Source organism: Nomascus leucogenys, chromosome 3 (assembly GCF_006542625.1).
Source record: "Nomascus leucogenys isolate Asia chromosome 3, Asia_NLE_v1, whole genome shotgun sequence".
Taxonomy (NCBI): Eukaryota; Metazoa; Chordata; class Mammalia; order Primates; family Hylobatidae; genus Nomascus; species Nomascus leucogenys.
The window spans coordinates 31,131,740-31,144,494 of NC_044383.1; the positions used below are offsets into that span (position 1 = coordinate 31,131,740).

General features: G+C 47.8%; 1 protein-coding gene across 4 annotated transcripts in view; it reads right to left on the reverse strand.

The window, feature by feature from the left end:
• The window catches only part of SUFU (SUFU negative regulator of hedgehog signaling), a 131,412-nt gene extending 119,678 nt beyond the window's left edge, over positions 1-11,734 (reverse strand). For all 4 annotated transcript variants that reach the window (XM_003255399.3, XM_012505869.2, XM_012505870.2 and 1 more), the window contains exons 1-2: positions 11,349-11,734; positions 6,409-6,543 (exon numbers count right to left, since the gene is read on the reverse strand). In XM_003255399.3, coding sequence (XP_003255447.1) covers positions 6,409-6,543; positions 11,349-11,530 — 317 coding nt within the window. In that variant the 5' untranslated portion in view covers positions 11,531-11,734. The remainder of the gene's footprint in view (positions 1-6,408; positions 6,544-11,348) is intronic.
• Between the last annotated feature and the right edge of the window lie 1,021 nt (positions 11,735-12,755).

Consider the following 12,755-nt stretch of genomic DNA (forward strand, 5'->3'; position numbering starts at 1 on the left):
GCTGAGAAGACGACATTGTACTCCAGCCTGGGTGACAGACCGAGACTCTGTCTCAAAAAAAAAAAAAAAAGTTCCAGCAAACTAAGCTTTGAGGAGGAAAAATTAGCATTTCTCAACTGGAGGAGACCGAGGCCACACTAAACAAGTGGAAAAGTTAATCTGTATCCAGTGTTTTAATAAATAACTCATGTGGGTGCAGAGCCCAGCTAAGAAGAACACAAGGGAAAGGGAGGCTCTCCACCAACCGGGTGGAGGCAGCCCCAGAAAGCCGGTCAGCAGCAGTTCCAGCCCCCACGGGGGGTGCAGAACTGCTCCAAACTCCATTGGACATGTGCGCCAAGAAGTCACATTTGTGAGACAGAGCCTAGATCACCCATGGTGGTGAGGCATGGGCACGACCCATGCTTTTGGGCCAACTCCACACAAAGGCTGTCTTTGGAACCAGCTCGACATGTACAGCAGATGACCTGCCCTGGGAAAATCCCACCAGGGAAGTCTGCCTGAGTTCTCAAATGCACTCTCCAGCTACCCAGCCTTCCAGCCTCGGTTAGGGCCCCATAGGCACGGTCTAGCCAGAGCTGTTGGTGGTACCCAGGGCAGCCAGAAATCCTCACAGAGAGTGATGCTGAAACCACTTCTACAGCCGCATAGATCCCCACATTCCAGTCCACAGCTGTGTGGCCATAAAGCGGAAGGCCAGAGCTGCAAGCTCCGACAGCACTTGGCAGCTGAGGCTCAGCTGTCTGACACCTCCCAAGTCCCAGGGAAGAGTCCCACAGGACAGTCTCTCCACTCAGGTCAGTTGGGAGCAGCCTTGGGGTTCCTAGAAAAACACTCTGTTCTCTCCTGTGGCTGCCCAGACCTGGAACTTGTTCCATCTGTCCAACTTCAGAAATGGCTTCTTAAGAATCTTGATCGAAACAAGTGCTCTCTTGCCTGGTTTCCTTTAGTGAATGTGAATAAGGAAAAAACTTGAATGAAAATGGCCATCCCAAGGCTTATCAAATCATTGTACTCTTCATCCCTTTTAGGGTTACCAGGGTGGGCATCCCCTCCTGCCCCTGAAGCATGCCTGCCAGGAGCAAGAAGAAATGCAGAGGACCCCTCGCTTCTGCCTGTTCCTACCCTCAACAGGCTGTGAGGAGAAGGAAAGACCGTAATAGGAGGAGGTACACAGCAGGCATTTAATAAATGCCGTTGCCAGGAGCAGTGGCTCTTGCCTGCAATCCCAGCACTTTGAGAGGCCAAGGCGGGAGGATTGCTTGAGTCCAGTAGTTCGAGACCAGCCTGGGCAACATAGCGAGACCTCGTCGCAACAAAAAAAAAAAAAAAAAAAAAAAATTAGCCGAGTGTGGTGGTGCATGCCTGTGGTCCCAGCTCCTTGGGAGGCTGAGGCAGGAGGATCGTTTGAGCCAGAGTGGTTGAGGCTGCAGTGAGTCGTGACCTCGCCACTGCCCTCCAGCCTGGGCAACAGAGCGAGATCGTCTCAAAAACAAAAATAAAAATAAATTCATATCAGTTTAAAAAAGGAGAGGATAACTTAAAAAGAACATGAAGTAAATAATACTACAAGTGGCAACAATTATGAAAGTGGCACTAGAAGTTTTTGAAATACTGAGCTAGAAGGTTTTTCAAGTCCTTCTCACTCCTGAAAGCACTGTTGGTACCATGGAGCGTCAGGCTGCAGATGGCATTCCAGGCCCCTTCCTACATGGTTCCTCTCAAACGCTACCTCCTCACTGCAGCCTCTAGCAATTCAGCAGCCTGACTAGAAGTTACGCCCTCTGCTCTGCTCCCAGATCATGTTTTACACCCATGGACTGTAACATTTATTACTCAATACTATAACCATCTTTACATGTTTATCTCCCCTCTAGAACATGAGTTCCTTCAGACAAGAATTATGTCTTGCTATTTTATCCCCCAAGACATCTATTATGATGTTCTGTGTCTGATACAAAGTAGGTGCTTGATGAATGTGTGCTGAAAAAAATGAACCAATGCTTCTGCTCCTTTCTTGCTGAAGAGAAGACACAGACAGTGGAAGAAGAATTGTTGCCAGAGATCCATTTGCCATCATCCAACCCAGCACCTCTTAGCACTTAAGCTGGATGGCAGAACACTTGCCTTTCTGGCCTCAGCTTTGAGTACTAATTTAAATGAGGATTCATTAAGTCATTTTAAAGAGGCCCCACCATTATGAAATGTGTGGAAAATCACATTTTTCTTCAAGAAACTTAACAGGATCAAAAAGAAACCAGTCATCCCAGTACGAGGCCAATTATAAAAGTACCTATTTGTGTTTTATTATTTTTCTTTCTTTATTTTTTTTTTGAGATAGGGTCTCGCTCTGTTACCCAAACTGGAGCGCAGTAGTGCAATCATGGCTCACTGCAGCTTCGAACCCCCAGGCTCCAGTGATCCTCCCACCTCAGCCCCCCAAGTAGCTAGGGCTACAGATGCACACCACCATGTCTGGCTAATTTCTGTATTTTCTGTAGAGATCGGGGGGGTCTCACTATGTTCCCCAGGCTGGTGTCGAACTCCTGGGCTCAAGCGATCCTCCTGCCTCGACCTCCAAAGTGCTACGACTATAGGCATGAGGCACCATGCCCAGCCTATAGAGGTACTTTTGACTTCTGCAACATAGACCAGAACTGGGTAAATATCTGAGAACATGCCTTCCATATCCTTCTAGTGCCAGGATGTAATACTGGAAAATACTAGGCTTGACTGGTGACATGAAAACCCAAATAGAGGTTTCACTCTTGTCATAAATGACATATGAATACAAAGTGCTGTACCATGTAGAAATGAAACACATGTAAGAGGATAGTATTAAACCAGAAAAAAACAATAAACAAGGTCCTATTTCAAATTAAGAGGTTGCCCCTTCCGAAATATGAGGCTTGCTCAATCACATTCTTCATGTTATTTTGAGCCTTGGGCCTATACCTAGCAGGTAGACTGGAAGAATCCTTAAGCCACATAGGAAATGATATTCTTTTAACCAGAATAAATCTGTCAACAAAAAGGTACAGGCTAGCTGCACTAAATACTCTCTGCAGGTTCTTATTAAAAATATAAATTAAGGTCCAGCATAGTCCCTTTACTCCCCACATCTGTTTGCTATTCTATCTCCATTATTAATACTGTAATGCTGGGTCCCCATTCAGGCAAGATTAATTCCCTGTTCCCAAATCCTTCTGCTGACACTGCAATTAATCCATTTGGAAGGCTGTAAAGGCAGCTGCAGACATTGCTCCCAACACGTGACCAGTGAGGAGACAAAACCTGGGCCTCTGAGCTTAACAAGAGAGAAGAGGAAGTTGGGTTAGGCCTGTGTTCAGAGAGGTAGAATAGCCCAGTGGTTAAAAGCTGAAACTCTGAGGCTGAATACAGTGGTTCACGCCTATAATCCCAACACTTTGGGAGGCCAAGGCAGGAGGATCGCTTCAGCCCAGGCATCTGAGACCAGCCTGGGCAACATAGTGAGACCTCAATTCTACAGCAAATTTGAAAAATTAGCCAGGTGTGGTGGTGCATGCCTGTAATCCCAGCTCCTTGGGAGGTTGAGGTGGGATAATTGCTTGAGCCCAGGAGGTTGAGGCTGCAGTGAGCCATGATTGAGCCACTACACTCCTGCCTGGGTGACAGAGCGTGACCCTGTCTCAAAAAACAAAACAAAAAAGCTCAAACTTTGGACTCCAACAGCCCAATTCAATCCCAGCTCTTTTACCCCTAGATCTGTAACTTTGAGCAATTCATTTAACCCCTCAAGAGACTAATTTTTCTTATCTATAAAATAGGAATAATGAGAACCTGATAAGATTGTAAAGCATTTAACACAATGACATGGAAGATAGTAAGTACTAAACAAAGGGAAAAAAGGCTATCATCATCTTCTTTATGATACCATCATCATCTCCAGAATTGGTTGCGATGCAAAGGCAGGACAGGAGGAGTCCTGCTACTCTTTCAACCTGCCCAGGTTAAGCAGCCACCACCAAGATAGAAAAGACATGGTGTAAGGGGCAAAAAAGTACAAAAGGCAAAAACCAGAAGAGGATATGACAATACAAATAAAATCAGCTCTTGATTAACCATGCTAATGAGGTTGAGGGAAGACTACATTTATTTTATTTTTAATTGACAGAATACGAACATAGAAAGATTACATTTAAATTGAAGAAAAGAAACTCTCCATCAAAAGAATATAAATAGAAAAAACTTTTTTTATTTTTATTATTATTATTACTATTTTTTTTTTTTTGAGATGGAGTTTCGCTCTTGTTGCCCAGGCTGGAGTACAATGGCACAATCTCGGCTCACTGCAACCTACACCTCCCAGGTTCAAGCAATTCTCCTGCCTCAGCCTCCCTAGTAGCTGGGATTACAGGCATGTGCCACCACGCCCGGCTAATTTTGTATTTTTAGTAGAGACGGGGTTTCTCCATGTTGGTCAGGCTTGTCTCGAACTCCCAACCTCAGGTGATCCGCCTGCCTCAACCTCCCAAAGTGCTGAGATTACAGGCGTGAGCCACCGTGCCCAGCCTAATTATTATTATTATTTTTTTTTTTTTTTTGAGACGGAGTCTCGCTCTGTCGCCCAGGCTGGAGTGCAGTGGCGCAATCTCGGCTCACTGCAAGCTCCGTCTCCCAGGTTCACGCCATTCTCCTGCCTCAGCCTCTCCGAGTAGCTGGGACTACAGGCGCCCACCACCATGCACGGCTAATTTTTTTTTTGTATTTTTAGTAGAGACGGGGTTTCACCGTGTTAGCCAGGATGGTCTCGATCTCCTGACCTCGTGATCCGCCCGCCTCGGCCTCCCAAAGTGCTGGGATTACAAGCGTGAGCCACCGCGCCCGGCCTAATTATTATTTTTTTAAGACACAGTTTCACTCTGTTGCCCAGGCTGGAGCACAGTGGCACGATCTCAGCTCACTGCAACCTCTGCCTCCCAGGTCCAAGTGATTCTCGTGCCTCAGCCTCCGGAGTAGTTGGGATTATAGGCACATGCCACCATGCCTGGCTAATTTTTTGTATTTTTAGTAGAGACAAGGTTTCACCATGTTGGCCAGGCTGGTCTCGAACTCCTGACCTCAAGTGAGCCACCTGCCTCAGTCCCCTAAAGTGCTGGGATTACAGGCATGAGCCACTGTGCCCAGCCAAAAAAAAATCTTTTTAAAATATAGATGGTAGCAGGCCGGGCACAGTGGCTCACGCCTGTAATTCCAGCACTTTGGGAGGCTGAGGCAGGCGGATCACGAGGTCAGGAGATCAAGACCATCCTGGCTAAGATGGTGAAACCCCGTCTCTACTAAAAATACAAAAATTAGCTGGGCGCGGTGGTGGACGCCTATAGTTCCAGGTACTCAGGAGGCTGAGGCAGGAGAATGGCGTGAGCCCGGTAGGCAGAGCTTGCAGTGAGCCGAGATCACCCCACTGCACTCTAGCCTGGGCGACAGAGTGAGACTCCGTTTCTAAAAAAAATAGTTGGTAGCTTATTGGAGTACATGATATAATTGCTCAAAAGGCAAGAGAATACAGTCATTAAGAGTATGAACTCTTGAGTTGGGCACAGTGGCTCACACCCATAATCCTGACATTTTGGGAAGCTGAGGTGGAAGAACTGCTTAAGCCCAGGAGTTTGAGACCAGCCTGGGCAACATGGTGAAACCCTGTCTCTACAAAAAAATTACAAAAATTAGCTGGGCATGGTGGTGCTTGCCTGTCGTCCTAGCTACTCAGGAGGCTGAGGTTGGAGGATCACCTGAGCCTAGGGAGGTCGAGGCTGCAGTGAACCATGATCATACCACTGCACTCTAGCCTGGATGACACAGTGAGACTCTATCTCCAAAAAGAAGCATATAGGGCAACAAACGGAAGCAGACTAGGATAAAAATAAATAAATACAGGTTAAAAGGAAGTAGGTAAGACAGATAAAGGATGAGAAATGAACAGATTTGTGATAAAGCAAGTATAAAGTTAACAGTAGGATCTGGGTTGTGCGTATATGAGTGTTCACTATAAAATCCTTCCAACTTTGCTTTATGTTTAAAATGTTTCATAATAAGCTAAGGAAATAAAAGGAAGTAGACACAGAGGCATCAGCCCAAGTTCTGAGTCATAACCATGCTACCTTCCTGTCCTATGAGCCCAAACTCCAGGGCAAGCTTAGAAAAACCTGATTTGGGAAACTTGCTCATCAAGACTTTCCTGCACTAGATAAGCAGGAATCAGGTGTTAACGAGGACCACCTTGGCATGAGTAGATATAGTCAGAGGGCAGAAATGCAGAGGTTCCACTGAGAAGTACCACGCTCACAGCACTATGACATTGTCACCCCTGCTCAGGAAAACCTCAGGAATAAGGCTCTGGATAAAGAACAGGTGGCATATACTCACTCATGGACTCTGTTGTCGCCATAGAGATCACTCAGGCCGAAGCTGATGTAGTGCCAGTGCTCGGGGATGTTAGCAGAAGGGCTCCCCACATTCCTGTACATGCTAACATAGTCCAAGGGGTCTGGGCCACCCAACCTGCAAAAAACAAAACACAGGGGTGTTAGTGTAAACCTGGAAATCAGACAATGTCAAGCTAAGGTGCTCTACTTTGTAAACCTAAAGGCCCCATCCTGGAGGAACCTGGGTGAAAGGTAACTAAAGAGAGGCCACATCTCTCCAGAATGAGACTAAGGGATGGACAGCTAAGGCTGCCCAACTCTGCAAGCCCAAGAGGCTCCCTTCTCCTACCCCTGAAAGACTGGGCCTCTTTTAGAAATAAAACAGACTGGGTGGTTACCCATTTTGCTTTCTCCTGTTTCAAATTACCGATCCCAAATGAGATTGGCAGGGATTATCTCTCTTCTGTGGTGCCTGTATACATGCCAAGCTTCAAGGCAAGAGGTACATCAGTCAATCAATTGGCCTCTGTTGAAAGACCATCCCGAGCATCCCCAATGGGCATTGTTCCTGGAAGCAGAGGCTCTGCTCCACTCCAGCCTCTTAGCTAATTCCTGAAAGACTATATTGTGCCCTATGTTAATTACAGTTTGTTCTAAACAAACCCAAAGCCTCTAGTCCGTGCAGACACCAGCCTGCACCCCATAGACCAAAGCTGGTCTCTTATCATTGCAAGTGACAAAGGCCAAACTTAGGCTTAACTTAGTTCTGCACAGAGAACTGCAGCAGGAGTCAAACTGCGCCCTGTGAGCATCTGCATCCAGAAAATGATCCCAGGACAGACTGCCACCTCAAAGGTAGAGCTGGGATGGTAAATGATTTGGGGCCTCTCAGGACCACATTAAATTTCCCCCACCATTCAACTGAGAAGGAGCTGTGGAAGAGATTCAGTTATTATCTCACTCTGAGGATTTAATACAATAAGAGTTCCCTTTAGCAATCAGTGCTTTTTAAAAAAATCCTGTTTTGGCCGGGCACAGTGGCTCACACCTGTAATCTCTGCACTTTGGGGGGCCGAAGTGGGTGAATCACTTGAGGTCAGGAGTTTGAGACCAGCCTGGCCAACACGGTGAAACCCCATCTCTACTAAAGATACAAAAAATTAGCCGGGTGTGGTGGCAGGTGCCTGTAATCCCAGCTATTTGCTATTTGAGAGGCTGAGGCAGGAGAATCGCTTGAACAACAGAGGCAGAGGTTGCAGAGAGCTGAGATTGCGCCACTGCACTCCAGCCTGGGTGACCGAGTGAGACTTTGTCTAAAAAAAAAAAAGAACGGATAAGAAATGTTAGTAGCTAGAGAAATAGACCAAATAGAAACCATCAGTGGAAGGAAGTCTGCATTTGGCCCACAAACACAGCATTTGAGCTGCCTCAAACATCTGACCGTTCCACAGACAGCAAAAGCTTCACCTGCCCCTGGGACATGGATGGAGTACACTTTGCAACTGGGATAGCATGCTGGCGGAAAGCTAACAACCAAATAAAAGACATGTTACAAGTGATTCCAGTCAATGGTGCCAGCACCAGGCAATTTAAACACTATTTAAAACCAGTAGGTCTTGTTTCATCCTCTTTTACCAGGATATTATTTGCCTTTGTAGAAATCCCTATTCTCTGCTAGGAAATACTAAATTATTTATAGAACTTGTAAGAAGGTTGCTACGAATAGCTTAGCATCTCAACAGAGGAAGAAGGACAACTCTCCATGTCTGCCTTAACTGATTTCAACAAATCACTTGACTAATTCTACAACGGGTTGGATTTAGAAAAGTTTGTGGGGCAAGGGAAGAAAGAAAAGAGTAGAGATCCCTGGAAAGACCCCATTAGAGCTACAGAACTCCAGAGCAGATGCGAGCCACTACAGGCCCCATACCTGCTCCAGTTTCCTGCTGCAAATTTCCAAACCTGCCTCGCTACAGCCTAGGTCCATCCCGCACCAAGCTGCAAAACTGCGTTCACCATCTCTGCTCCATCTGCAGCATCCCTGCAGCCCTCTTTCTCACCAAGTCTCCCACAAGGTGTCACATCAAGGAGAGAAGCTAAACCTTAAAACTCCAGCTGCAAGGAACTACTAAGAGTCAGACAAAATTAACCCTGTCCCCAAGCACAGAGTATTCTGTTCTACTACTCAGAGGCCAGATGAGTATGTGGGAAAAAATCGTATTTTACACTTAGCAAATGATGTTATCATTTGAAGGGCATCCTTCAACTTAATTCCTTGAATACCCAACTTCTCTCTGCAGGGCAGTTGCATGACTGAAGTAGGCCATGAGTACAGGTTCTGCCTCCCTGCTTTGATCCTTGCTCACCAAAGTCTCAGCTTTCAGTTAGAATGTTCTCACTACTCAGGGATCACCAGCCACAGAGCCACACTGCTATTGCAAAATGAATCCCAAGCTACCCTGGGCCACAGACATACCCAGACAGCCTGGGTCAGTCATCCTGCTAGAAACCTCGTGGGATCCCAAATGTGAGGAATATAAATGAATTTCAGGATCTTATTTTTGCAAACCCCTCCGCATCTTAGAAAGTACCAGTCACTGATGGCTGGGCGCACTGGCTCACGCCTGTAATCCCAGCACTTTGGGAGGCCGAGGTGGGTTGATCACTTGAGGTCAGGAGTTCGAGACCAGCCTGGCCAACATGGTGAAACTCTGCCTCTACTAAAAATACAAAAATTAGCTGGGCAAGGTGGCGTGTGCCTGTAATACCAGCTACTTGGGAGGCTGAGGCACAAGAATCGCTTGAAACCAGGAGACAGAGGTTGCAGTAAGCCAAGATCGTGCCACTGCACTCCAGCCTGGGTGACAGAGCAAAACTCTGTCTCAAAAAAACAAGAAAATACCAGTCACTGTGCTGTTTCTCGTTATATTTTTCTGCATCTAGGAAGGACTTTCACAAAATGCTGTATAATCCCTTTTCTTCATTATCACATGTTGGCCCATCTCTGAAGATATGGCTGTTAACAAGCTTGCAGCAGGAAGGAAAAAAAAAATTGCCCTTAGTCCTTTGCACATGCTTTCATACCTTTTACATACAATTCTATCCTTTATGGCTACTTGGGTGACATAAAAATAGTTGCCTGAATCTGTGTAGGGATTTCTCCTCACACTCAAATGAAGCCTGAACAAACAGCATGGCAGAGCCAGGCCCACTTCTTTTTTATTTTTTTATTTTTCAAATAACAGAGATAGGGTCTGGCTATGTTGCCCACACTGGTCTCGAACTCCTGGCCTCAAGGGATCCTCAAGGCCTCCCAAAGTGGTGGGAATATAGGCATGAGCCACCGTGCCCAGCCCAGGCCCACTTTTATCATGACACATGACAACAAGTTCATCACAACACATAGTTAAATATAAAAGCACAATGAGAATGGGTCATTAAGCAAGCAAGAGCTGCTTTCCACTCAGAAGCGCTCTTCAACAACTCCTCTCAACCACAGAACAGTTCGCCAGCCAGAGAGGACTGCGACATCAGTTCCACCTCCTCCCGGCTACTCTGACAGAGGAGGCTGTTCCCTACAACCCTCCCTAGACAGCAGGTGGCTGGTCCCCAGGCTCTCCACGCTGTCGGCCTCTTGGCATCCTCCCATTGATGCAGGCAGCTGGCCTCAGCCCTGCACAGCCTACTGACACCCATGTCCAGGGGAAGTAACAGGTTTTCACCAGGAGGAAGACTCAGTCCTAAAAGGAGAGGTAACCAGCAAAGATGTCCATTTGCCCCTTCAGGTCTACCCTTTGGCTACACCCCCAAGCAGCTGTAGAACAGTCTTTCAAGACTCATTGAAGATCATCTAACACAATGCCTGCATGAATGTGGTCCTGGACAGTTTCAACCAATATCTCAGTTTTTGGTCTAGCAAGACCTTGAGGACAGGTTCTTTTCCAGAGTCCCCAGAACATCTGTTTTGCCCAAATGCTGAAGGAAGAAACAGGCTGCAAACAGGAATGGGAAATTAGAAAAGACCACTCGTACCCTAAAGATACTTGAGGGTTACTCTCAGCTCCCCGGAGAAACTGCAGGCCACGGCCAAGAAGCTCCTCTTAATGTCCCACTGCACAATTCCTCCCTGCTGGGGTCCCAGAGTCTCCATCATTTATTTCCAACTGGAGGTGGGAAGCTGTGGTCCTCTTCAATCCTAAGCCAAACCATGGTTCTCTCTACCTAATGTCCTAAAGCAAAGCAGCTGCAGAGCTAGGAGGAAGCTCTGCACGGAGAAAGAGAACAGTGCAGAGTAAGCAAAAAGTTTATCAGGAAGAGCTGCTCCGTCAAACTTCAAAAGCAAAAGCTTTGCCCTGATACGACGTCTGAGCTCATCGGGAAGGTATCAAAAGACCTCCTCCTCATCTCTCCACAAGCACCAGGCCCTCATCTTTGGCCCTCCTACCCACCACAGGAGAGCCCTGGGCCCCCCGAACCCCCCCTATCCTATGCAGTCTCGTGCCCTCTGAGCTTCTCCGGCCTCGCTCCTCCAAAGCCCTCTCAAACGCTCCCCAGGCCCCGCCTCGCCTCTCCCATCCCACTTCAGCCGCCCCCGCTTGGCTTCCCCTCGCCCACTAATGACCCCCTACAGGCGCCCCCTCTTTTCACCACGTTTACAGTTCCCTTGCTCATGCCGTTCCCCCCTCTGCTCCTACACACACCCCCAGTCCCCACTCTATTCTCCTAATCCCGGTTAACCCCTCACTACCCACAGGCTCCGTTAACCCCTTTGTCCCCATTCCCAACTTGAGCCTTAACTCCTTCCCTCGCAGCAGGAAGCCCTCCTTCTGAGTGCTTTAACCATTCTCTACCCCTCCTCCCACCTCCCACAAATTACTTCGCCCTCGGCGCTTTAACCCTTTCCAGCCCGCGCCTGTCCGTCTCCCGCGGCCCAGAGCATACCAGTACTTGACGATAGCAGTAACCTGGAGCGGGTTCGGCTGGTCAGGGTAAAGGCGGCGGCACTCTCCGTAGATGGCGTGCAGTCCCGGGGGAAAGAGCGAAGCGAAGGCCGGGGGGGCAGTCGGGCCAGGGGCCGGGGGCGCAGTGGGGCCGGGGGCGCCGCTAGGCCGCAGCTCCGCCATCGGGGTGCGTAGGGCAGGCACTGGGGGAACTGGAGAGGGCAAACGACGGGGAGAGCACTGACGGGCCAGCGGGCGGACTCGGTGGGTGAGACTCCCCGAGGCGATGGGGGCTGCAGCGAGGTCTAGCTCCGCGCCTGCGCACGGCGCACTGTCCGCCCAGGCTGTCGCCGCCGCCGAGTCTGCCAGAGGGTGCCTCGGGGTGGTGGGGTGCTCGGGGGGCGGGGCGCCGGCGCGCCCTATCCAAGCACCCATTGGCTAATGTCTGTGCCAGTCACAGGCAGGGAAGGCGTGACTTGACAATAGGCCCCACCTCCCCTCCCTGTGTTGAGAGTGTCCCAAGGCTCTTGGTCTCCCCCTAGTGTTAGGAGGAACCCAAGTTTAGAGATACTGAGCACCCTCTTAGGTGCTAGGGTCCCACGAAAGCACCGAGAAGTGCGCCAACAAAGGATTTGTTACTGCTTTGCTGAAGCGCTGCTAACCAGGATTTAAACATAAATCTGACAATGGATTGATTCATTCATCCATGGGGCGTTAGTATTAATAGATGACAATAAATCTAATGTTTTCTAGGGCTATTGACAAAAAGGTCCCTGAAATTTCAAGGGCTCTGGGGAAGAACATAATCCAGAGAAAAAAATGCACCGGGCTCATTTGAAAGCAGTGACACATAACCTCTCTTCACCTCCATTTTCTCAACCATCAATGTCAATTCTAGCTCCTTATGAAAATTAAAGAGACACTAGAGCAGTTTCTGAAACCCTTAGATGATGTTTTAATGACCAAAAGATTATCTATACCAGTAGTTCCAATTGCCAATCTTCGGATCAATGTTAGCCTGTTATGCAGAAAAAAAGAAAATGCAAAAGGCAACGACAATGTACAGGTTTTTAACTTAAAGCTAATTTTATGCAATTTAAATTGTTTTCCTTTGTTGTAGGAACATGTCCTCTCGGGTACGTGTGTCAACATTTCCTTTTTGTTAGAGTGTGAGGTGCTAGGAGATGTTTATTAAAGTCTTATAGACCCAAATAAAAACATGAGAACCTTATATTGTCTAAGGGAACGTTGGGGGGAGTGGTAGGGCTGATCTGCAAAATCCAAACATCCATGAATTACGACCAATCCAAACCGAACTACAGACAAGTACTCGAGAAGACTACATACCTCAGCATGCACTGCGAACTTCTTCAAAGGAACTACAGATGCAGGCATGCAACATGACCAT